This window comes from Passer montanus, unplaced genomic scaffold, assembly GCF_014805655.1.
Source record: "Passer montanus isolate IOZ18808 unplaced genomic scaffold, ASM1480565v1 scaffold31, whole genome shotgun sequence".
Classification (NCBI taxonomy): domain Eukaryota; kingdom Metazoa; phylum Chordata; class Aves; order Passeriformes; family Passeridae; genus Passer; species Passer montanus.
The window spans coordinates 10,482,504-10,508,969 of NW_024367819.1; the positions used below are offsets into that span (position 1 = coordinate 10,482,504).

Below are 26,466 nucleotides of genomic sequence, written 5' to 3' on the forward strand. Positions count from 1 at the left end.
ATTAAGACCAATACTTCTGGTAATACTTAACTTTTTCTGCATGATTGTCTTTCTTTCTTTCTTCATAGCCCTCTGTGTTTGAAATCCAGGACCCTAAGCACATTGTTCAGGTCACTTCTCTGGTACAGACCTACATTCCAGAAGCCTTCTTGAAAGATAACAGTGGAACTGAGCTGACCTATTTGATCCCAGAAAGGGCAGATAAGACCTCTTTTAAAGGTCTTTTCCACGCTTTAGATCAAAGCCTTCAGGATCTACATGTGACTGGCTATGGCATTTCTGACACAACTTTGGAAGAGGTACTTGTAGTTTTTCTGTGTAATGACATTTTCTTGGTTAGAAAATCTTGATAGTATCTTTTATGTTTCACAATTTCTTGTGAGAAGCACGTTTAAAAAAAACCCAAAACAAAAACAAGCAAGCAAACAAACAAACACATCCTCCCAAATCAGGTAAAATCTATACTGTGTAGTTTTGCTTTGCTGTTAATTTCAGCACCCACTCTACTATGGCATATCTTTTTATTTTAAGAATCTTATGTGAAGACTGATGAACTGTGTAACCCTTAATTTTTTTTTTCTACATTAACTTAAGGGAAATGTAATGTGTCATTGATTTGATGAGAAGCAGTGTTGTCCTAAGCCCATAGCATTGGAACAAGCTTTGGGCTTTCAAGTCTGGTGATTCAGCTTAGGTGGCTCTTTGGACTGAAAAAAAAAAAAAAAAAAGCTAAGAATACATTTGAGCTTACTAGTTCTGAAGCTTAGGACTTAGCCAAACTGTGTGATGAAATACCTATATTCAAAAGAATATTTTCTGTGTATACCAGGAGAGAAAGTGTTTGATATATGTATACATCAACATATATACACACACATAAATGTACATGTATGTGTGTGCATATACTAAATGGATCAGAGGAAGAGAGTCTGTTATGCATCTACATAATTCTGAATTTAGCTCTGTATACATAGCCATGTCAGCAAGAGGTTATTTCCCTTCCTTGGACTCTTTTTACCCCATCTATAATTTCTAAATAACAAGATTCCCTAAATCACCACTACCCAAGTACTGTACTACAGATCCTTTAGAAATAATTTTTTTTCACTTCAAGTGATGATAAGAGACTAATGTCTCCTATCATACATAATTTACAAGTTTAATAAACATTTAATTTAATATTAAGTAAATTAGATTCCTGAGATACAATTATATGAGGCAAATAAAAATATTGAAAAGTTTTTATGTTCATATAGAAGATGGATGATTAACATGGTATAAGGAATAATATTGTTCACTGCCAAACATTACAGATTTGGAGGTAATGTATATGTTAAGAATGCTTTTAGGTTATATCCCCATGAGATAACACAGGACTCTCCAGAAATGACATGTATAAAGTAAATATGAAGTTGTCATGATATGAGGAAGATTCCTCAATGAGCTGAATCAGTGACTCAGTTACAAGCTTGCTTTTAGCTGTTCTGTGAAGGGGAAGTTTAAAACATCTTTAAATGTGATATTAGATATTAATGTATCATTCTTCAGCTTGAAGATTTAATGCATTAATTCGGGTTGATTTCTGTCATCTCTGCATCTCATCATTAGCTGTCATTACAACCTCAATTCTCTATTACCTTATCAAAAGCCCTTTGTGTTTGGAACTAAAAGGATAGCACATAGTAGCACTATTTAATCTATTCAAGCAATTCAATCTGGAAACAAAGAACTCTGGGTTTAAAGGAAGAAATGTATTATAATTTTTTTTTATTCTCTTATATACTCACCATTATTCTTTCTATTCTGAGGGACACTCACACTCTCTAAAAATCGTGTTCACTGAGGGAAAATGGACTTCCATTCATATTTCAAAGGAATCTTGAAGTTCTAACAAATCAGTTTCTGACACCTTTAAATCTCACTAATATTATATTTGCTCAAATTTAGGCTCTGGATATCTTTTTCAACCATTTGTATTTGTGTATTCTATAATACCTGTAATCCAAAGTGTTGACAGAACCAAAAGGAGAATAGAAGGGTAATTAATTAAGTGTATTCTAAGAGCTCTCTGGAGGATGTTTTTTCACTTTCTGGCAACTCTGGAGGTTTCAAAGCATATTGCTTTCTTGCTTTTCTTTGAGGGGAGAACAAAACAATTGTAGCACCTTTTCAAAATAAGATGTGTCAAGATTTGTTAATTGAGTACTGCTTTTAAATTATTTTCTTTGAAATTACCTGAGAGTTTGCATCAAAACTTTCCAGGGAAAGGCATATACCTCCTAGAATTGATGTGCACCTTCCAGTGAGATGCAGGGTGCTCCAACGCATTCTGGTGATGGCACAGTCACATTAATGTATTTCACTGTAATATTGTCATTTGGCCAGACTTGTTTCCTCAAGAACGAAAAGCCCTTTTTTGTCCTTGACAAGGACAAGTCATTAGTCAGGTATAGACTTGCTAGTCAAAACAGAAATTAAAACAGTTTCAGAGAATTACAGAATTTTACAGAGCATTCTGAACTGGGAGGGACCCAAAAGGGTCATCAAGTCCAGGTCTTAAGTGAATGGCCCACATAGGGATTGAACACCAGCCTTGCTTTCATTAACACCATGCTCTGACCAACTGAGAAAGCAGGAATTACTAAGGCATGTGGGGAAAGGATGCTCTGCTGAGGTCTAGAATACACCCTCATTTAAATGTAGCAAGAACATACTGTCCCTTTATCATGGTGTCTAATCCTGACTTTCCCATACCTGTGTGTTTCAGATACTCTGTTAATAACATTGTTAGGCTAATACCACTTCTGTTCACAATATCTGGTGCAACACCAGGTAAATTATCACATCATCTGTGCAATGTAGTCCCTAATGATTCCCATTCTTAAGAGGAGGTTTGAAAACTGGATACCATGGTGGGGGGACTGGGCAATGCAGGTGGCCTTCTGCCTTTATAGATGTATTAGAGTATGTGTCAATAAAGCTACAACAGACATAGGAAACCATTTGGTGGGTTTGTTTATTTTTTTTTTTTAGGGTATAACTACATCCTCTCTACAGTGACTTAATGAGAGAAAATAAGAAAATGTGTCTGCAGCTATTTTGGCACTGAAGTAAACATATGCAGGCAATGTTTTGTAGTGTAGGCATTGTCCTGACCACGGATGTGTAGTTACTTTGTGGTTTCACCAAGTGGTTGACACACCTGAGGGACAGGATGCCATCTGGAGAGAGCTAAACATGATTAAGAATTGGGCCCGTGGGAATCTCATGATGTCCAACAAGACCAAGTCCTGGTGCTGCACCTGGGTCTGGGCAACCCCCAGTACCAACCCAGGCTGGGGAATGAACAGATCCGAGTAGCTCTGCCCAGAAGGACTTGGGGGTTCTGGTGCATGAGAGGTTGGACATGACCCAGCCATGGGCGCTCACAGCCCAGAGAGCCAAACGTGTCCTGGGCTGCATCCAAAGCAGCGTGGGCAGCAGGGCAAGGGAGGGAATTCTTCTCCCCTTCCTCTGGTCTGGTGAGACCCCACCTGCAGTGCTGCATCCAGATATCCAGATCTGGGGGCCCAGCCCACGAGGGACAGGGAACTGTTGGAGTGAGTGCAGAGGAAGCAACCAAGGTGAATAGATGGATGGAGAACCTCTCCCATGAGGAAAGGCTGAGAGAGTTAGGATTGTTCAGCTGAAAGAGGAGAAGGCTTTGAGGTGACCTAATTGTGACCTTGTAGTATCTGAAGGGAGCCTATGAGAGAGAGGGACTTTTTACAAGAGCATGCAGTGACTGGACAAAGGGGAGTAGGTTCAAATTAGACATTAGGAATAAATTCTATTTTGTGGTGGTGGTGCGGCAGTGTATCAGGTTGTCCAGAGAAACTGTGGATGTCCCATCCTTGGAAGTGTTCAACACTAGGCTGTGTGGAGTTCTGAAGAATCTGATCCATTGGAACATGTTCTTGTCCATGGCAGAGGGGTTGAAACTAGATGATCTTAAAGGTCCCTTCAAACACAGGACATTCAGTGATTCTGTGATTCAGTTGTTGCAGTTTAGTTTGGTTTGCTTGACAGAATTAGTGTTCAGAGCCACCAGCAAGCAGGTCCAAGATAACAAATTAGAATGTGGCTTTAGACTGTCAGGATCTGCCTCCAGGGTCTAATACAGAAATACCAGGCCAGAAATTTCTGGTCTTGCAGTTGTTAATGGCCAAAGTTGTTCCCTGAAAGCTGGCAGGTAACAAATGCAATCAATAACCACTGTTAAATGGCAATTATATTGACTAAGCAAAATATGTTTTTTGTAACATTTAGACCTTAGAAAGTCAAGAAGTATCTTTCAAGAGCTATAAAGTACTTCACATTGACTGGTTTTTATTGTCTATTGTATGAGCTCCTTGGAAACAAGGAATTTTTTGTTATAGCTGAGATCAGGTTCTTTTATGGGAAGAAATAAATGGTTTCTTAATGATTTCTGAAAGTTGCACTGTGGGTATAATCTGTCTTGCAGCTCAACCCAAACAGAGAGGAAAGAGCAAAAGAAAACTTTCATCAAGACAAAGAAAAGAATTGGTTGTTATTTTTCTGTTTAATTTGAGATGATCATGGTACCTGTATTTTCTGTAAATTTTTCTTTTTTTTTACTTGAGGTTCTTAGATCACTGTTTAAATTGCAGTTCAGGTTAAGATAAGAAAATGTTAATTGTGCTTTTAGTTTGAGCTTACAAGAAGTGGGGAGTGTGTGAATAAGGCTCACTATGAAAGCTTCTGCAAGGCTGAGGTACAGATAAATGAAATGCATGTCTGTGAAATTCAAAGGGCTTTATGTGGACAGAACTGTGAAACAGGTTTAAGGAAGATACAGTAGGTTGAACGCAAATCTGTTTGACAAAGTGTATATACAATTTAAATAGACCTCATGATCATGAAAATGGTGAATTCTGCTGGGTTTTTATAAGTTTAAGTCCCTTCTGACATGAATTTCCCTACCTTAGAAAAATCAATCCTTTCAACTTCAATCTAGTGCATATTTTTAGATTGTTGCTTTTATTAGAAAGTAATTTCAGTTTTTCTCATGGTGATTTTAGGTAACAAAACCCTACCATCGCTACCCAATTTGGGCTATGCACACTAATGTTTTGCTACAAACCACACATTGTTGCCCAGTCCTCTCTGCAGTATCAGTTTTACAAGACTTTACTCACCTTGGCTGTCTCTGATGATTGCCTTGTCCTTTCAATGTCTTTCAGTAACATTATTGTCTATGTGTTTGCACATATCTAGGAACATTTCCTGAGTGTCCCTAGACATTGTGAATTCCCTGGAATCTGTAGGTTCTCAGCTCTGTAGGATTTTGTACATTAGATTTAGGTGTTCTAGTACAGCTAGAGCTCTTTGGTATCAGTTCCAGTTGTGCCCATAGATTTCTAGCTGGAGCATCAGAAAAGAGTTAAGCTGTTTCCTTGGTAAAAACTGCAGTAACTGAGTTCCAACATATATCAAGGCTTAGGAGCATAAAAAGTCAATCAAGGGCAGACAGTCTACTGAAAAATTTTTGCAGATAGTAGTGTTCAGAGGTCAGCAATGTTTTGCATGGGTGTTTTTGCATCTATTGACATTTATTTCATTTCCTTTATCCGCAGGATTTTAACCAAAGAGCTTGACTAACTTTATAGTCATATTCCAACAAGGTGTTTACAGCAGTCAGTAGTAATTTCTGACAGTCTGGATGGTTTAAGATATATACATATATATATAATAATTTTAGAAAATAGATTCTAAATCAATTTTTTCTACTTTCATGAAAGGTTTTTCTGAGGCTGCTGCAGGAGTCAGAGAAGATGCCCTATGTGCCACAGGCAGCACAGCTGGACCATACAAATGGTGCTGAATCAGTCTGTAAGTAAAAATTATGTGCCTTCTGAAGCAATTAGATTTATAAATATCAAAAACACAAATGTAAGCAGGCACGAAGTTCCCAAAGGTGAGAAATGCCCAAGCAAACGGAGAATACTTCTTTCTACCATCTGGTAATTTATTTTTTGTGTGTGTGCCTTGGGAAGTAGTTCTTATATGTCTGCTGTGTTTTACCTCTATCCCTTCACAGTCATCTTCCTACCCTTTTGTGTACACATGCATTCTCTCACTGCAGCAGCATTGACTTACTCCTTTGTGCCAGTCCCTGGTAGCTAATTATCCTCTTTGTCTCGTACTGAAAATGGATATTACAAACATATCCCACAGATATAAAATCTCTACACTCTAAGAAAAGTAGATTCTTGTTCATCCACATACAATTCAAAAGAAGAAAAAAAAAGCTGGTTCCCCTTGAAGTAGGAAATCTTACATCTTCTTAAGTGACGTGTTATTTTAGGTTCCTTTACATCTTGTTTTAAAGAAAAACCCTCCATACTTTCTCTTTTTCTGTCCTACAAGCCTGGGAGAAGGTTCTTGTGAACACTTCTGAAACTGCAGGAAGATTTTTCCCTTTAAAAATTCTCTTCATAAGAAGAATCACTAATCATCACTAATGGTCATAAGGTGACATCATTACAAAATCCAAGACTCAAGTTCTCTAATGTCAGTACCCATCAAGTTGACGAAAATTTTCACATTGGTTCTGGGATTTTCATGCTTCTATACTTACCATGTTTCTTTCTATTTGAAGATTGACATTTAGATTATAGTTTTCTTTAGTTAGATGTCAAGCACTTTGTTCTATGTGCAGTACTTTTCATTATGTTTTTATAAAGTACAGGCACAGGGAAGTCCTGATCTGTGGACCTTTAATGTTACTGTAACAGAAATAACAATTTTCAGCCAAGTTTTCTTTATTTGTTAAGATAAATTCAATTGAATGTGCCAGTAATAAGTAATCATTGTCAATAATGGTGGTCTAAGGTGAGACCTTTTCTCACAAAGTGCAAGCTTGAATAGATGACTGTTTCCAGAGGTAGTGTTTGCTGGGCTATTCCATCTGGAATCAGTGAAGATGTAAGTGTATAAAACTAAAACAACCTCACTAAGCAAATAAAATTGCCACTTTTCTCAGTGGCAAGAATGAGACTTCTATTCAAAACACAGTTTTGAATATCCCTTATTTTATAGCAGTCAATTTATTTATTCAAGACTCAGATAGGACATCTGAACTAGTTTCGAATCATAACAATCTGTCTTCTCCACATTGCATTTTCATTAAAGAGTAAGATTTACAGTTCCTAAAGTAATGAATACAGTATATTCTACTGAAGAACTTGATATGCTTTCCCATCTGCATCTCAAAATGTATAAAGTAGTATTTGTTTAAGTTATTACATTAATAAAGAATTGAGTAATCAGAGACTGTATTTTTTCACCCTGATAAATTATAGCAAGAATATGTGATGATAATGCCATTTCTTTGAGGATGAGAGTACTGGAAAATTGTCATTCATTGCAGATGACTGTCATTCATCATTAAGGACAGTTGTGAAGTGTAGGCATAAGGGATCTAGGAAATGGTCATGAAAGGTATCCATCATTGTCAAAGCTAACCAGAATACTCCATGGGCAGTAGCTTGACTTGTATAACTTTGTCTTTGAAAGCAGGTTCAAAGGCAGTCAAACTTTCTTTTGTCAAAGTAGTCACATGAATTTTCAAAACCCCTTAGAGCAAGCAGCTGGGATTATTGAGGAGATCACAGGATGCTGCTATTTGATTTGTAAAATAGTTTAGACTAGAGAGATGCTTTCACAAAGCACAGCTCTGAGCTTAAGCAGGGGTGTTGGCAATCCTTTAATGCTGCTGAGCTCTTGAGGTGTCAGGATTGTGCAGAAATGAAAATGTTCTCTAATTTGGACTAGGAGGCATAGCAGAGAAGTGTGTATGTCTCTTCTTAAATGAATCTGCAGAAAATCAGTACAGGATTTAGGCTGACCACCAATGCCAAAAACACACAAGAGACATTATTTCAGCAAAATATGACAGAATCTCACTGAAGTCAGAGCTGAGATAATTTCTAGTCATATTTTAGAGTGTCTTAGTGTACTCTGTTTGGAATTGAGTTAAATTTCTTCATTTTTCTTTCTTGCTGTGCTTTGGATTTGTGACTGAAACAGTCACAACAGTTGATAACACGCCACTGTTTTGGCTATCACTGAGTAGTATTTGTGGTGCCAAGGTGCTCTCTTTTCCCATGTCCCTGCTATGAGTAAACTGAGGATGGGAAAGAGGGTGTGAGGGGACACAGCCTGCACAGATGAACTAAATTGACCAGAGAGTTATTTATTGTCACAGAGTACCATTCTTGGCAACAAAAGCTTTTTTGAGGAGGTAGCTGTTGCTACCAGTGGCTGAGCATGTCTACCTGTGGGAGGTGGTGAGTGATTGCCTTTTCATTATCTGGGTTGGATTTTCTTGGTTTTACTTGGTTTGTTTGGTTTTGGTTTATTTTTTCCATCTTTTTCCTTTATTGCTGAAACTGCCTGTATCCTGACCAACAATTTTTCTCACTTTCTCTTTTCCTATTCTCTTCCCCATCCTGCTGGAGGAGGGGGAGTATGGGCTAGCAGCTGTTTGGTGGTTGGCTGCTGCTTAAAATCAGCAATGAAAATAATGTAAAATTAACTCAGAATTATTTGAGCATTTCTAAATGAAAATATTATAGGTAAGTATCAGTCCACTAATTAAATTAATTGTAACAGTTTGAATATTGGTAATTTTAAAGATGCAAAGCACACTGTATTATATAGTAGTTTGTTTCCATTGTGAATGGTTTTCTCAAAATTTTTAGTTTTATTCCAATGAAAAAAACCTTAGACTAAAACTGACCCTTTTGTGAAAACAGTTAACATTTTGTTTTTAAGTCAGGGATTATTGTGTGTGCAGACATAGTACATGGATATATTGCAATACAGTCATGCATTATTAATTTATACACAGTTGGAATACGCAGTAGTTATTGTTTTGTAGGTGTATACAGAGCATGCAGAGAAATGGTTAGACAGAGCTTGCAATGTCTGTTTGACAAGACCATTGAAGCCAAATAGCCTAGAGAAAATGGAGAAACCAACTCTATGGAGGGCAATAAAATTATCATAATCCACAGTAGGCAGTATATATACAGAAATAACCAGGAGAGCTAAGAGCAAGTCCAAAAGGTGAGTAGCTAACCATGGATAAATGACAAAATAATCTGAATACATGCAAAAGCAGGTAATAGGATAGTGAGCGGTCTCATTGGCTCATTCAAGGACCAATATTGTTGAATTAAAATACTCAGATATTTTGCTGAAGAGCAAAATTATTTAATTTTGTAGAATTTGTTGTCTTAGAAATTTCTAGGAGATACTGACTTTGGATCTAGTCCCTTCTGGCAGTAAACTACAGTTGGAACCCTTGAGGTAAAATGAAACTAAACTGTAGAAAATTCAAAATTTTTTCATTATATTTTTGCACACAGTTATAAATAACATTTGAATTTTCCTGACATATAATGTTACAGAGACTTGCAATAAACCTTGCAACAGGTTTTAAAAAGCCAAAGAATGGTTATTAATGGATTTATAATATGAATAGCTGTAGTAACAGTAGTGCTATTAAAACTTATATGCCTCTGGACTTCTTGGATAAGCTAGCCTCTGAAAGTGTGGGTGTGGAAGCATAATTACTTTTTAATGTTGCTTAACCCTTTCCCTGAAGCAACTGGTGTTAGCCATTTTGAACCATATTGGGCTAAATGTGACATTGCTCCTATTAGGATTGGTGAGATCAACAATATACAGTACTCATACAGCTCAGCTAAATGCTAATTTACTATGAAATTGTAGCTGACAAAAAGCAGTTGTTAATAAGGAAATCTCAAAATGAAGGGCTTTTGTGAATTTCACCTGGGTTTCAACTCTGCCTTTTAATTATCTTCATGACTGATGCTGAAGTAACCATAACCTTGCTGATGAAAAAGAAAGACAACTGCTAAAAGGTGACAAGAGAGACCAGTCCTATGAACGGAGTTAGATCACTTGAAAAGCTGAATCCATTTTAAATAAAGGTTATTTTAATTAAGCCAAATGCTAAACATGTCTCTGTAATGGGAAGTAATATCCTGGAAAACACTGACTCTGAGTTATCTGCTGATCGTGGTTGAGAAGCATTTTAACACAGATAAGGTGATTTATATTTGAGCTGAATGTACAAAATTATGCAAAGAGGTCATTTTGACTATCTATTCAAAATTGATGAGACTGATGCTACAATACTAGTACAACCTTTTTGCCCACATTTTTAAGTTTGAATGACGTTAGGGAGAAATTGAGAATTCAGAAAGCGTGCAGAGAAGAATTAATATTTGGAGGTTGGCAGTGAAGTCCTTATAAATGCACTATCAGGGCTCCTTTGATGTAGTTTATCAAAAATAAGATAGAGAAGTGGTTTGTTGAAATATCCTGTTTTTTTTTTAATGCATGGAGAATATTGTCTGTTAACATATAATTCTACATTTTATTTGAGCAGAAGAGGGAAATAAAACAAAGGAAGCAAAACGTAAGCAAATAGCTGTAATCTAAAGACAGATAAGACTTAATTAGCAGTTGGAGTTATTCTACCCAAGGAAGTGTGTTGCTTCTCTGGTGCATTTGGCACAAGACTTGGGTCTTCACAGAAAAGATGCTACAGAAAAGGGTAGTATGGATTTTTGCACAGGAGCAGCAGAACGGAATTTGATGTCTTTTGGTAGGTGATTAAGTGGTTTCTTGTATTCTTAAATAGTATATTTTAATACCCTATGACAAATTGAGTTCACTGTAATTGCAAAAAAAGGCTTGACAGTGATTTTTAAAATATCCTTGAAGTTATATTTTAACATCCATTTTTAAATGGAACTCAGTTCTTTGAATTCCCTGTAAAATTTGCATAAAAGAACCTAGGAATTATTTCAATATTCCACCTTGCAAAATATAACTTGATTTATGAGAAGAATATTGTAGACACGAAGCATCAGTGTCTCTGTTTAGAAGTAACTATTTCAAAGACATGAAGGTATGTTAACCACACCTGCCTGCCTCACACCTCATATTCTACATAAAAAATTATTTCTCTCCCTCATAATATGGGGCCTATGTGTTGGACAAAATTTTCACTTAGATAATCAACACCAAGTCATACATAGGATGTCAGAAAGTATTTGTTGCTAATAGCAAGTCTTTAGGTTTTATACTGAAAGTAACTTCTGATGGTTTCTTGCCTTGCTTGAGCTTACAAGTGGAGTGTATATTTTATACATTTTTTGTGTTTGTGTATATATATTTTACAGATGAAGAAAGTGTGTGCGTATGTACACACATGCATACAAGTATTTTAAAACAGTTTTGCTTTATTAATGCTGTTGCACTAGCAACACAGGTATTTTAACTTCAATTATGTAATGTAAATGACCAATTTTTTAAAGAAATGCTTATCAAGAGTAAGATGCTTACTTCTAATTCTGAAACAGAACATTGCTTAGGGAAGGGGCTTCATGAAATCTTCCTAATGTCTTGCCTCATTTATTAAGTAAATACCCTAGGTATGTAGAAGGTGTGCTATGCATCTTAGTCGGGCTAGTAAGACACTGAGGCTGATGCTTCTATATGAAACTAGATTTTCACCTGTCCAGTTCCTTCTCAAAAGCATTTGCTTTGGTGAAATTGTTGTCTCTTCTCTGTTGCTAAAATATTCCTTTTGTGCACCAAAAGCCTACAAAGACTTTAGCAATATTCACACTTCTTTTTTTTCTTGATACTAGCAACATTCTGCAGTGCTACATGGATTTTGTTTGGGTGTTTGTTTGTTTGTTTTCCTGAAAACTAAAAAAACCCCTAGTTTAGGGTTACAGGGACAACATGTAAGGCACATGTAAGGTAGCTTCAGTGTTGTGGAGCACTTAGGACTGCCCTTTTTTTGCTAGCTTTTTATATGGTAAACTTGTTACAAGGTGATACAAGATGTACACTGTTGCTAGCCAAATCCTCAAAATATAAGTGGGACTTCATGATGGCAGACCTGGTGTTGGACTTCTGTGTAGGTGGAAATTTTTAGCCATGTAATTTTTTTCTTTTTCTATCTGTTTCTAGGTCTATTTTACAGTTTATTTAGGTTACCATATTCACTGGAGACATTAGAAAAAATGAATCTGTTGTTTCTGCTAATCCAGATCCTTGAAGCTGTTTAATACTACTATTCATGAGATACCTGAATGCCTGATGAATGCGATTATTCATCAAACACGTTTTTCAATTGTTTGCTATAGCTTCAGGTCTGAATAAAACATGCCTCCTGCAGAATTTTCAGTATTGAATTGTTTCCCTGCACAAACTTTGATATGATTTTTTTATTAATAGAATAACTCCAGTACAGATATGGTCTAAAAATCCTGATTATGGGAGCTGCAGTATTTTAGACCAAGTGCTTTCTTTGTATTAAGGCAATACATGCAAAAATTCTGAAAGTTAAAGTGAGTCAGAATGTCCTTGTCTGTCGAGTTATTTCCTCTGTTTAATGTCTGAGTTTCCTCTGAGCAATTCCAAGAGGCTTCTTCCAGAGTGCTGTACACAGTGTTTTCAAAGGCCACTCATGCAAACTGAGCAGCTGCATGACAGAAGCCATCTGCAGTCCAACAACGGACAGTTGTTATTTGAAAGTTCCTTTTCTGGGAGGTTTGAGTGAGAAGTGTTTGAGAACACCTGGTTTGAATATATAGTTCTTTCTTCTGTTGCTCTATTTAATCTGTCTAGTTAGAAATGCTAAGATACTTAGCATTAAGTCTCACACATAATGTTATGGGAAGTGGTAGACCAAAATTCAGATTTTCTTGCTGTCCTGCCCTTTCACCAGTTTTTCACCAAACATAGCAAAAGGGTTGTAGCCCTATGGTCTGCATCAGATTCAGTCTTGGAATGTTGTAACTTGAGTCTATAGATTGAATTCAATGGGTTAAATTCTAACAACTTTCTGAGTATTGATTTTCAGTTCTAGAAAGAAGAGGAACCAGCCTCATTAAGTGTGCTGCTTATTGTCATAAGAGAGTATATTCTAGTGCCAGCAAAAGTACTGTGGGTTGTAGCCCTATTTTCTGCATCAGATTCAATCTTGAAATGTTGTAACTTGAGTCTATAGGTTGAATTCAGTGGGTTAAATTCTAACAACTTTCTGAGTATTGATTTTCAGTTCTAATAAGAAGAGGAGCCAACCTCACTAAGCATGCTGCTTATTGTCATAAGAGAGTATATTCTAGTGCACAAGATGTATCTGATGGTTGCTTGCCTGTGCATGCACAAATGTATTCTTTCTCTTGGCCAAGTCTGACATAGATTTGATACATATGAAATGAATTGGGATATTTTTTGCAATTCTGACAGTCTGTGCTTCTCTTCTACTGTTGTACCTTCAAAAAGTACAAACAGAAGGTGAAACTAAGCTTCCATTTTGTAGCCACAGACTGTCCTGGTTTTCCAGCTCTTCCTTTACTTGTCTCCTCCTCCACGTGGCAATTCATTGCAGGTGCATCACTGCAGGGGAGATAGTACTGCAATAAAAGGGTATCTATTTGCAAAATTATCTCCTGGAAATTGAAATTAGCATAGTTGTTAATGTTACAAATTAACCATGCAGAAACTCAAAATCAGGGACTTAAAATATTCAAATCTGCAGTAATTTTCTTTTCCAAGACATGATAGCCTGTCTACCTGACTGAATATTTGGGTTTTTTTGTTTTGTGTTTTCATTTTCATTTTGGTTGTTTTTTTGTTTTATTTTCAAAGAATATTCCCATCCCATAATGATGAAGTTGTCCTGGCCACAGTAGAGTTCAACACACATGTCTAATAAAAATACTTGGTGTTTGATTCCAACTATTTTCAGCATAGTTTAAGCTGACAAAAATCCCAACTAGGATGAAGATATATAAATTATGGCAAAGCAGGAAAAAACCATGGAAATGTAACAAAAGAGATTGTTTTAGGCATCACAAATATAGAAACAGTTGAAACGCTCTATTTCTGAATGGTTGGAATGGTGCATTCAGCAGTGTGTCCTCCTATTCCGCCAGGCCCAGACCAGCTTAGGTGGCCACTCACCAAATTAACTTGGCTGCCAGTGTAGCACCTGTATTTGGCTCTCCACGGTGTCTGTGGGGTGATGGATAGGAAGACAGCACCATTGTTTCCCATTTTTTCCATGTGTTCTTATGGCTGGAGAAGGAAAAGATACAGAGTATTTTGCACTAGAAAATTAATTCCCTTCATTGAAAGTAATGACTGTGCTTTTCTAACATAGAAGTGTTACATTCCCAAATAAATATATGCTCAGTCAAGTTCTGCTCTGGCTACATTCCTGCCCATTTCCACACTAGTAAAAAAAAAACAAGGGATGTTTTGACACCAGCTCACACTTGAGCAGCTACAAGGGTGTTGTTTTTTCCTAGCTGCTGTGGTAGCTATTACTGTTTATTGTATGAGCCATGGTGCCTTGGAAACCCAGTCTAAAGTCATGCCCTGTTGTTCCAGATAACCTACAGAGTAATAGTAAGAATAAAAAACCCAGGTCCTTACCACCTCTGACAGCTTGCAGTCTCATTTTAAGATTGAATGCAATGACTAGATAGAACAGAAAAGCAGGTTTGGGAAGGCAAGAGTATAAAGCAGGTCCAAAAATTAAAAGCAGAAGTCTCAGATAATTGTCTTTCTGACTATTTTATTTATTTGCTAAATGCCATTTGGAATTTCTTGCTTCCTCAAATTTACATTTAGAGTGTGGTTGTAATGCATATCTGGTTTAAAGTTTTTATCTACTGCCACACATGGTACATGGTGTGGCACATTTAGAAGATTTTCTGTTATTTGAGTGATGACAAAGCTTAATGTTTTTTTTGCATTGATATGAGATTGAGTATTCTTGCATTAAAAAGAGGGTAAAACAATCAGGAAATTCTGTAGGCATGTGAGTATTAGTTATATGTTAGCTGAAGAGCCTGGCTTACCTTCTTTCTGTCTTGAATGGGCATTTCAGATACCTAAATTCAGATTTCATATAAGTAGTTGTGATTGTGAACATGTAAAGGAAGGGAAAACTAGAATGTAAGATAGATTAGTTGTAATCTATTTTGTATAATTGTGAAGAAATATTTTGCTTGCATTCAGTGGTGCTCATCTCTTCATCTATTTTTCATACCTCTAGTATGCTCTAACTTTGAGAAAATGCAAGTTCTTGAAATGAAAGGATGGTATTCATAATGTGAATGAGACTATGCTATGCCTCGAGACAAAATAAAGTTGTATTCTTTTTTACACTTAAAATCTGTTCAGACTATTTTGTAGATCTTTGTAGCAGCATAGAGTGATGGTGGTTGGATGTCAAGAAATTAGATTCAGGTAGGGACTCTGATCAAGTTCACTTAGTAAACTCTACAAAAGTTGGAGAGTTTGGGGGACAGGTATAGTCATTTGTTGCATTTAATGAACTCTTGAGAATCTAGGTGATGTACTCTATTCAGATTATTTTGAGAGCTATCTTGTTGAATATCCTAATCTCTTCAACTGGGTTATTCAGTACTAAAAAAATTAGTCCTAATTTTAATTATTTCCCAGTCCGCTAGTTATCTATTCAAAAACTATCCCATGGTAGGGTTAAGGTTCAACAGGAGTAGAGTCTTTTAGATTGGTGCTTGAAGTGTTTGTATGAGTCATATTTCATGAGAAACTTTAAGGTGAAAATTCCTTGTTTTAACAGCTCCTCCTCTCCCAACAAAATAATAAAAAACAAGTGGAGTTCATGTTTTGGTTAACAAATTTACAGAATCAGAATCACTTAGCTAGGAAAAGACCTCTGAGATCATGAAATCTAGCCTATGACCTAACACCACCATATCAACTAGACCATGGCGCTGAGTGCTCCATCCAGTCTTTTCTTAAACTTCTCCAGGGCAGTCACTCCTCAACCTCTTTGGGCAGCCCGTTCCAATGTTTAATTACACTTGCTGTGAAGAAATTCTTCCTAATGTCCAACCTAAACTTCACCTAGCGCAGCTTAAGACTCCTCTTGTCCTCTCACTGGTGTCTTGGGAGAAGAGACTGACCCCAACCTGGCTACAGTCACCTTTCAGGGAGTTGTAGAGAATGACAAGGTCCTCCCTGAGCCTCCTTTTCCTCAGGCTAAGCAACCCCAGATCCCTCAGCCACTTTAAGACTTGTGCTTCAGGCCATTCATCAGATTCATTGTCCTTTGGACACGTATTTTCCATTGCCACTTAATTATGTGCCTTATGTTACTTGTACTGTGCATCTACACCCTGTGACAAACCTGAATGGAAATCTTGGCTGCAAAGAGTGATGTTCAGGATCAAATGCTCTTGCTTAGATACACCTCTGTCACTGTTTGAATAACAGCACAGCAAGTAATAGTAAAGAAAATTATTTTATGGATGAAGGCTTTTTGCTTTTTGCTCTCTAACACCTGGATGTTTTAACTTTTCTTTTGCAGAAAGCCACTTTACACTTCTGTTTTTCATTTAACTAGTGAAAGTCAGATATACCTCATTCCAATGTGTCAAGTGTGATGGTACTGTAAAGTGTTTCTCCCTCTAAGATTTAAGTGCAATTCTATCCTGCCAGTTCTTCACCCCCTTACACATTGCTGGGAGTAGATAATGCCTATTCTGTTTAGGCCTGATTTTAGGATGTATTTCTTTTAAATACAGTGATAAGTTTGAAAAGAGTTTGCCCCATTCTTTTCCTAAGCTTTTTGTGTACAAATTAACTTTTGTTCATATCCCTTATTCTAGGAAATAAAAAATAATAAAGAGCTTAAAAAGGCTCCTTTATGAGTTTGCTGGTATTTTTTCTAGGGACAGGTTTTTAGATTGTGAGATTTGGGTGTTGGATTTTCTTCAGTGAGAGTATGCAGCACATTTTCTGGTCACCCTGGTTCTTGATTTTTCAATAGGAATCAGATGTATTGTTCACACTATCCTTTCAGTGGTCTTCAGTGTGATAAAATATTAAGCATGTCAGATTTTGAACAAGAATAATATCTTAGATAAAGGAAGGAAATTGTCTAATCAGTCAACTGTCTGGTTTGAGGAAAAAGGCTTGGGAGATCTCAGTTGTGAAGGCAGTTCTTTACGAGGCTGGGGAGTGACAGACACCAATTCCTTGGCTTTAAAACATGTTAATTCTACTGAAGAATTCTACAGTTGCCTAGATCTCTATTACTCTGTCTCAAAGGTCTTCATGCCTATGCGGAATCCTATTTTGGGACCTGGCACTCAGAATGTAAAGCCAAATTTTTAATTAAAACCCTACATGTTTTGCCTTCAAAAATATTACTTAATTGGATTAATCAATATGTATGGAGCAGGGAGAAACTCAGACAGGAAATTCTTAAAATGGAAACAATTTGAATCAATGTTTTAAAAGAAATATTCACAATGCCTAAAATTAAAAATAGCCTGAGGGGAGGAATAGGAGGATTTATATCTAAAAATGCCCCAAGAGAACTTCTCTTGTGAAATTCCCCCCAAAATAAATATTTTTCTGATCAACTTTGGATAGAGAGAACTCATTATTCCATTAGATATAAGCAGGGATCAGTTACTGTATGAAACACAGACCAGATGCATTCAGCATTCCCTTTATACTATCAAACTGCCTTTTATCCACATTCCCCACATGAAAATTTGTCTTCAAAATCCTCCTGGAAACAAAATCAATATAATAATAATTTTTATAATGAGTAGAAAAATGTGCAAGAAGAGGAAGGACATTTTTATATCTTCTAATGAAGTGCTGTGCACAGATTGGTGGGCTAGCACTGCCTCTGGGCCAGTATGGCGTGTGCTGACATGCGGAATGATGTCACTTCACTTGCTCAGCCTAGAACTACTTTTTGGCACAAAACTTCTGATAAACCAATAAATATGTGCAGCCTCCAAATGCAATCAGTTTTATATGAGCTAGCTCACCTGTTTTGCCAGGGTATTGCAGCTCTAAGCATTACCTTCTCAAAATCTGGAGGTCCTTTAAAGGGCTTGCCTAAATGCCAAAGTGACAGAAGCAGAATTGAAAATGTATGCTCCAAGCTGTTAGTTTATCTATTGCATAGCCCATCTTTCCTTCTGCACTGTGAAAAAGCATTAGAATTACATTGTTTTCTAGAAGTGAAAATCACAGGAGAAAAGGATCATCTAATACCAAGTTAGACACTTTTACAATAATTGTTCCTGGTCCTAATTCTAGAGTAGTCTATAGGCAAGGATTTTGATAATTTTTGGTTCTGGATTTTAGGCCTTGTTCTGTTTCCCTGTACCTCATATTAACCTCACATATATTGGCATCTAGCAAAAGTCTTGTCTGTAATACAAAAGAGAGTCTGAATGAATTGGGAAGTACAAGTTAATTGTGAACATAATTGCACTTCTGGTGGATAATTGCAATTGTAAGTCAAGCAAGACAGCTTCTAACACTTGGGTCAGGTTTTTAATTCTGTGATCTAAATTATTAATGAAGATATTTTCATAAGCTTTCTGCATAAAAAGTGGCTTCATAACAGAGAGGTCAGCTGGTCTTGTCTTCCAGCCTTTATCATTCTCAGTGGTAATCAGAAGATGTTTTCCCATAAATGTATGCTGTTTTTATGCATCCTGACATACACACCAGACGTAGGTGGTGAATTACTTAGAAGCTTTATGAAGCAAAAATTAATTCTGTAGGTTCTAGTTCAAAGAGTGATTTAATACCTTGGGAATCTTGAAAGCCATATTGAGTCTATTATGGAAAGCCCAATGCAGACCACTTTTCACAGTGTGGCTGCAGTCAAATGAAGTGGCATGATGCATAAAGAAAACAAGTTGATCAGTACAAGCATATATAATAACATCATATAAATCAGTAGTGTTTCCACATCTGTTAGACGTCTGCATTGAACACATTATATCTTGAGACTGATACAGTGTCAATATAAGAGGATTTGAGACAAGCAGCAAGGTTGATTAGGAGTATAAAGATTTTTATAAGAGGAGAGTGAAAGGTTGAGATTATTTATGCAGAAGATGGATTGAAAACTTCTATAACCTGTCTCCTAAAGCAAGATTTAAGAGCCAATCCAGTATCTTCAAATAGAAAAAATTCAAAACAAGTATACTAGAATTTTGTTTTGTACCTGAAACACAAAGAAATGACGGAATTCAAGGTCACAAATACGGAAATTTAAGATAATTCAGAAAGATATTTGGCACCCTTTTCAATTAGAATTTTAAACAATAAACATATGAGGTTTTAGAAAAGATAAATCACTTTAAAGTGCCTGAGTTAAGCAGCCAAACATATACTTCCACTATAATGGTTTATTGCATCTTCTTGGGGTGTGTCTTGGCTCATTGGCATTGTGAACATTGAGTAAGAGTCAGGATATACAAAATAGGCAATTATTTGTATTCATGGTGACAGTTTTGCTTCCTTTGGCAATCCGGATTAAGTTGTATAATTTATCTCTGCTCTGTTTGTCAAGAAAAAAAGAATGGATGGCAGCTTTGATTTCCCTTTCTGTCCCCAGAAAGAAGATGTCATAGTTGCCTTTCAGAGATTCAAAGGGTCAAATATTTTGAAGACTCTTTCATTCACATATCATGTTAATGAGGTCTGGGACTACAGAAAATATTGAATTCTGTGCTTCTTTTCTGGCATTTTGCTACTTAGATGAATGAGAGATTGTATACTTTACGATTTCAGGGATGTTGAGTTGGAAGCACTTACTGGGTGTGTTTTAGTCTAAAAACACTCATACCTTGAAATTTTTTCTGCCTCTGAGTGTCTCAATTTCTGTATTGAGACAACTATTAAGAGTCTTACCATGATAATTCTAAGAACTTAATACATTCCTAAGAAGTTTTCTTAAAAAAAAAAAATTCTTAGCAAGAGTGTCTCCTCCTCCTACTCCAATTTATGTAACAAAAAATTCCAAGCCTAAAATGTAACCCTTCTTCATCAGAGCACTTGAAAGCTGAATCAGAATCTGAATTCAGAAGCTACTTTTTCTCTTCACAGATTCAAAACCTGAAATCCCATTGGTGTTAGCTGTCAAATTAGCAAGCTATGGCTGTGATTAGAATGTCTTAAAGAGAGAATTTCTGCTCAATGGGATTTTCTGGGGAAAAAGGAAATAAATTCTGTTGTGGAGTTAAAGGAATAAATACCGGAATTTCCCCCCTTGCTGTCCCCCCAAAATAACCCCCAAATTAGTTAATTATAGTCTGTTAAAATCAGAGAATATTAATGCTGAAAATGCAGATCAAGCAGGTCAAGAGCAAGTTATTTAGTACCATGTCCAGGCCAGTCTTGAGCTTTGATTGTTTTCTTCAGAGTGAAATTTCTTTTCCTGATTTATGGTATCAGAATTTTCCAGGTACCAGCTGGTGGCTGTTGTAGCTTGTCCTTTCCCTGAGCAGAGATTTTGCTCCCTGATGCCACTAGAGCTCTTAGGTGCTCCTAGGATCTCCTTGATCCCAGTGGCTGACAGAAAGATGAGTCCAAATAGGGTGGATCCCCTCCAGGTGCAGGTACACACACACGTCTGTGTTAAAAGGTACTCTTAGCCAGTGTTTTGCTCATCTTTTTCCCCAAGGGACACCCCAACTCACCAGCTGCTCCTCAGTTGGATCCAGTATCCCTGTTCCCAGCCTGCAGGGTGGTGCCTGTCAGTCCAACCAGTGGACCTTGTCCTCCATGGCCTATTCAGCTGTGGGAGACCACGTCACAGGCTTTGTTAAATCAAAATAGCGCACACTGCTCATCCTTCATTCACCAAACCGGTCCTGTATTCATGCTAAGATCTCAGGTGACACAGTTCAAATGTATCATGTTTATTCCTGGTCATTTCTTGTTTTTCATATCCTGGGAGTCATTTTCTGGAGAATTTGATGTGTGACCTTCCCAGGCACTGAGGGTGATTAACCTGTATTTACCTAGAGTAATGAGGGCAGAATTTGAGCGGTTTGTTCAATGACCATGGTCAGAAGTTTGACTTTATTATCTGATTAATTTTCTCCCTCTTTGCCTCACTGCTTGGCTAAAAATACTCTGTTAGAACAATGCCAAAGGTCTGGGATTAAAATTCTGTTAACTCAGAAAAAAAACCTGTTCTAAGGACAATTAATTTGAGGTTACTTGAGAACTTCCATACACGTAGCTGTTTAAACATGGAATGTGGAAATGCTGGTTAGTGTGCCCTCAATAAGCAGAAGGGAAGGTAATAAGAGGCAAATCACAAGTGTTCATAAAATATAGCATGACTTTGAGCACTGTAATAAACAGGCTATTCAGTCTTGCTACGGTACAAATACCGGTGGTAGTAAATCTGTCAGACACTCTGCAATGCTGTGAGGAACGAAAGAGGTTGAAGGACATTCAACTGGGCAAGGCCACAGCCAAGAGAGTTTGATAAAAACCTGCACATAACTAGAAGGTATTAGGGACTAAAATAGAGGCAGAGTGATTGGTGTGATTCACAAGTGTCTGATAGAGAATGATCAAATAAAATTAAGGGGGAGTCTATCAGTAAAGATTGAATAAGATGTAGACACGCTCCCATGTGAATCTGAAGGACAGCCCATGAGCTCTGAAAACTGAATAGAGTAACTAACAAATACGAAAATTTTATCAGTCTCATATGAGCAGGGAAATAAAGGGAATGCTTTTATGAGAATCCATGTGCCTAGCAGCTGTGATGCTCTGATGAGGATCCATTGAAATTTTTGTGGAAAAGTTGCTGCTGATCCCAGTCAAGGTAGATCAAGATATTAGTGTGAGTACAGACCATGTTTGTCAGAGTAATTTGTCCAGGAACAAAGGTGAAATGCACAAGGAGTGGTCGAATCAGTACAGGCCCATAGGGAGTACCTAGGGAAAATAGTATTCAGTAAGCCATTAGCTGTGCATAGGAACCTATAGAAATGTGTTAACTGAATATCTGTTTTCCTTCATAGGACGAGTTAATTAGTTAATTGGTCATACTTGGAAGTGATGGGATATGGGGCTATACTATTCCATTCAGGAGAGCATGCTGAGCTTATGTAGTTTGATTTTATTAGAGGTAGATTACTGTCATGTTCTGTATTTGACAACGTAACACGAAAAAGTTCAGTTTGGTTTTCCTTGCTTGTCAAGAGGTTGTTTTCTTTGTCTCACTTAGATATTTCACTTGCCGGAGCCTCGAGTGTGCGTGGAGCCCGCCTTGTTCTCACACAGATTGTTGCCCTTCTGATGAAGAGGTTTCACCACACAAGGCGAGACTGGAGAGGAAGCCTGTCAAATGTGCTGCTGCCCGTCCTCTTTGTTGCACTGGCAATGGCGTTATTTAGTGTGAAGCCGCTGGCTATCGATTATCCTTCTCTCAAGCTAACACCAAGACTTTACGACAGCGCAGAATCCTTCTTTAGGTAAAGGGCTCATCCATCATCATCAATTTCCAGGGCTCTGGGACCTTTACCCTTGAGCTCTCCTATTGTAAAGACCTTCTTGCATTCTAGAAAGAAGGATAGGTTACTTTTTGCAATAGTTATGTGGAGTTTTTTATAGATGTTTAGTACACTTTTATAGATATTTATAAGGTAAAGATAAAATTGGAAAAGCTTTGTGTGTGAAGGATTTTTTGGAGGAAAATGCAAAGGCTTTGGAGAAGACTGAACTCAAATCAATACCAGCCCTGACCATTTATATGTAAATGAACAAGTGTATTTGAACAAGCATATTTGAACAAGCCTTTGCATGCTTCATTTAAAAAAATTGTGTAGGCCTGAAGTTATTTTCTCAAAACAATTATTGGGTTTGAAAATGCCACACAGTATTTAGAAAACCTGCTGCTCTTCTTACTCAACCTAATTTTTGTATGTTCAACTTCAAAATAAACTAGATTATTTATTTATTTTTAATGTGCAGTGTCTATAGAATTAATCTATATGTAGAGTGCTAATCACACATATAAGTCTCTTTATTGTGCAAATATACAGTTGAACATAGCAAGATGTTGTTTGAATTTATAAATATAATAAAAATTTATTTTATAAGCATAAAAACATTTTAGTAATGCCAACAGCTAGAAATGCATGACTATAAGGAGAAGGATGCCCATGGATAGATGTTGAGATTTGTTTAGCCATAATTGTAATGAATTTTCTTTACATGTCATAGAGTTCTTTGAAATGAGATTATTTTGGTATGTTTCCTATGCATGGATTCTATAGTGCTTTAATTTCTTGGAAAATATATAGGACCTTGAGACTGAAGGTTAATAGAGCTAGACATATCAACATGTCTTTATTTATTTTATTTTTTAATTTTTCTTTCCTCTTCACTCCTTATACTCCTATGGTCCTCTTTGAGCAGCACTGAAGATGATAACCTAGGAAAACTTTCTCAGGTTCTACTGGGATATTTCTCTGATTGGGACCACAGATGCACACATTCACAACATGGGTAATTGTAACTAATATAACAATTTCCTTAATTTAAATATCAAATATTTAAATATTAAATATTTTCTGTGTAATGGATTATCTTAGCCTTTTTTTGGCAGCATGGAGTTAGTGACAAATTGTTTCTGATAAAGGAACTGGCATCCAGGTGAAGAACAAAGTAGGCTTTACTGTTAAAGGTCTGATCCATACATCTTAAAAGTCAGTGGCAGTTTTCCGATTAATTTCAAGATGATTTTGATCAAGCCTGGTGTCCATATGAAGGATGAATAGACAATGAAGAAAATATTTGTTAAGAAGCATTCTAGATTTCCAAATTCAGGAATGAAGTGGTGACAATGCTTTAATAATTGCTGCGAATATGAGACATGAAGCTCATTTGATGCCTATATAAATATTTTTAATAAATCAACTTTGATAAAAATGAGTAAAATTTGTATCACTCTAGACACAGCTGCTGCTGTGATCAAATGCTAAGAAGTTGTTAGCATGCCAGATCTGCTCATTACTCTCTGGATTTCTTCTGTTAAGTGACATATTACTTTCTTTTTGTAGTTATAATTTTTATTACATTTATTCCTATTAGAAAAAATAATTCATGCTGGCAGATGGCATCTGTGTCACCTCAGGATTCATGCAGATGTGTATCTGAACAGGAGGTAGGTAATTTTTTATTTACTAACACATGTAAAAAATGCATGTGTGTAAATTACTTCTAATTCCTTGGCTGCTGTTTTTGAAGGGCTGGTGAAAGTGATGAGGAAATAAATCATCACAGGTCCAACTTTGTTATGATTGGAGGTTTTCTTCTGTTTCACTTAATGAAATTGTACACAATTTTCTTGTTTATATATATACAAACACATATGTGCACTAGAAATGGCTATAGATTGATCTGAAATAACAGGATCATAGGCAGCTGAACTATTTTCAGCAGATGTAACTTACTTTAAATGTGTTATAGGACTCTTGAGTTAGAAAAACCTTCATGTAAAACAAGGTTGAACATAACACTTCCTTAACATCTGGAAGACTTTCAAAGGGAAGGGTGGGTGAACCTAGCTGGTAGAACCCACCAGAGAATTTACACATGAATGAGATTTAATTGTGAGAGTTTGCTTGTGGTTTGGATTCTGGATTCAAAATACAACAGGCTTCAAGAAATGAAGGATTTTGAAAAACATAATGAATTTCTGACCTTCCTAATGAATTATTTTTCCTGCTGACTTGCTCTGAGTTGAATAATAAACAAAAATATGAAACTGTGTCTGAGGTGACAAATGTATTTCCCCAAAAAGGAGTATCCTACAAAAAAAAAGTTTATTTTGTTTATAATGATATAATTATTTAGAATAAGAGTAGCATATGAAATATAGCGATACAGTTTTGGGAAAAATGGAAGGAGGAAACTTAGTTTTTACTTTTCTGGATGAGGAATAAGTTTGCCTTTAATACTCAGGAGACTTCAAAAACAAGAAGGCTGAATAAAAACAAATGGGAACTTTCACAGGGAGAGGTCTATTAACCATGAAAACTGAAAGAAGTCACTTGACAGTGGAGGCACAATTTCTGTGAGCTATGTAAGAGCAATCTTTGAAAGTGAATTTTTATTTTCTGTAGGTTTGTTGATTGGCATAAATTTCTTTGTAAAGCTTCAGAGTTAATTGAGTCTAATATCTTTCACCTTTTCTTTGGTTGTGAGAATGTCCCACTGAATCATTGAAAGACATCTTCCTTTATTCTTCTCTTCAGCTCATCAATAAAATTTTTAGAAGCTTATAACATTAATTAGAATTTTGCTTTCATCTCATATTTATCTGGTGCCTATTTTGTGTTTCTTCTCAGGAAAAACAAATAAAAAGCAGTCTTGCCTTTTTCATTGCTGTAAACATTCCTAAGCTTATATAAAAGTTTTGATGTTTTCAAAACCAACTGACTGACAGGGCTGCAAGGGAAATCAAAGGCATTTCTCATGTGTAGGTGGCACAATCATTTGAGTTGCCTTATAAACATAAAAATATTCATAATTTATTGAAAATCTGTTAAAGCTGGGAAAAGCAAACTGAGTTAAAAAGAAATGCTATAAAATCTACATCAAAATCCAAAAATAAGGCTAAATGTAGTGCCACTGCTATTTAAAAGTGCTTTACTTACTTTATGTATACTTTTTTTTCAGATGTGCCCAGCTTTCAATACCTCTGCTCCCTATATGAAGAATAAGAAAGGACATATTTTGTATAATCTTTCAGGGTTCCCTGTGGAAGAGTATTTAGTGAGGTCTTCCAACAAAACAAGGTAACCTTAAAACATCTAGCCTTTGTTTATCCTTTGTGTATAAACCCCACAGTCCTTCCTGATGCAAAGCATAGACATTTGTCACTGAGAATATAAAGGGTCATTGTCTTTATCTGGTGATTGTTATCAAGGTGTAGCATTAGGTTGTGATTTAAAGTAACACGAAAGATCCTCAATGGTCACATCTCAGAACTTCCTCCAGCAGCTTCATGGTGATCACCTCTAGACGTACTCTGGAGTAGTGAGCTATTTCAGCATCTCAGAGATGCATATCTAAAACAGGTGAACAAAATAATTTCCATTCCTCAGAGACTCAATCTAATAGAGGTGGATATGCTCCAATTAATATTTTCTTTGAAGTAGAAAGGGCTGGTGTGCCCCTGGCAATACTTCATATTCTGTGATGTCAGCAACAGAGGTTATCTACTGTATTTTGAAGTTTATTTATTTTATTTATGTGCCTTTACAACTCAACCACTGCTGATAATGTAAGTGGCAATATTAGACCATGTATGATTTTATTGAGAAGAAAGTGTTAGCCACTTATATATTAAAAGAAAGGGCATCTGATTTGATAGAGGTAAGCATCTCTGAATGAAAGATTTGAGCTAATATATGAATGGTTTAGGAAGAAATAAAGCTATTCAAGATGCTTCTGAAGTCAGTAATACCTCACTTGCTCACACCCCTTCCTGCTGATCAA

The 26,466-nt window shown here is 36.4% G+C and overlaps 1 protein-coding gene across 1 annotated transcript in view; it reads left to right on the forward strand.

Moving 5' to 3' along the window:
• The window catches only part of ABCA13 (ATP binding cassette subfamily A member 13), a 169,587-nt gene that overhangs the window by 76,935 nt on the left and 66,186 nt on the right, over positions 1-26,466 (forward strand). The window contains 5 exon segments of the mRNA XM_039714776.1: positions 69-299; positions 5,802-5,892; positions 22,187-22,433; positions 24,055-24,127; positions 25,645-25,763. Coding sequence (XP_039570710.1) covers positions 69-299; positions 5,802-5,892; positions 22,187-22,433; positions 24,055-24,127; positions 25,645-25,763 — 761 coding nt within the window.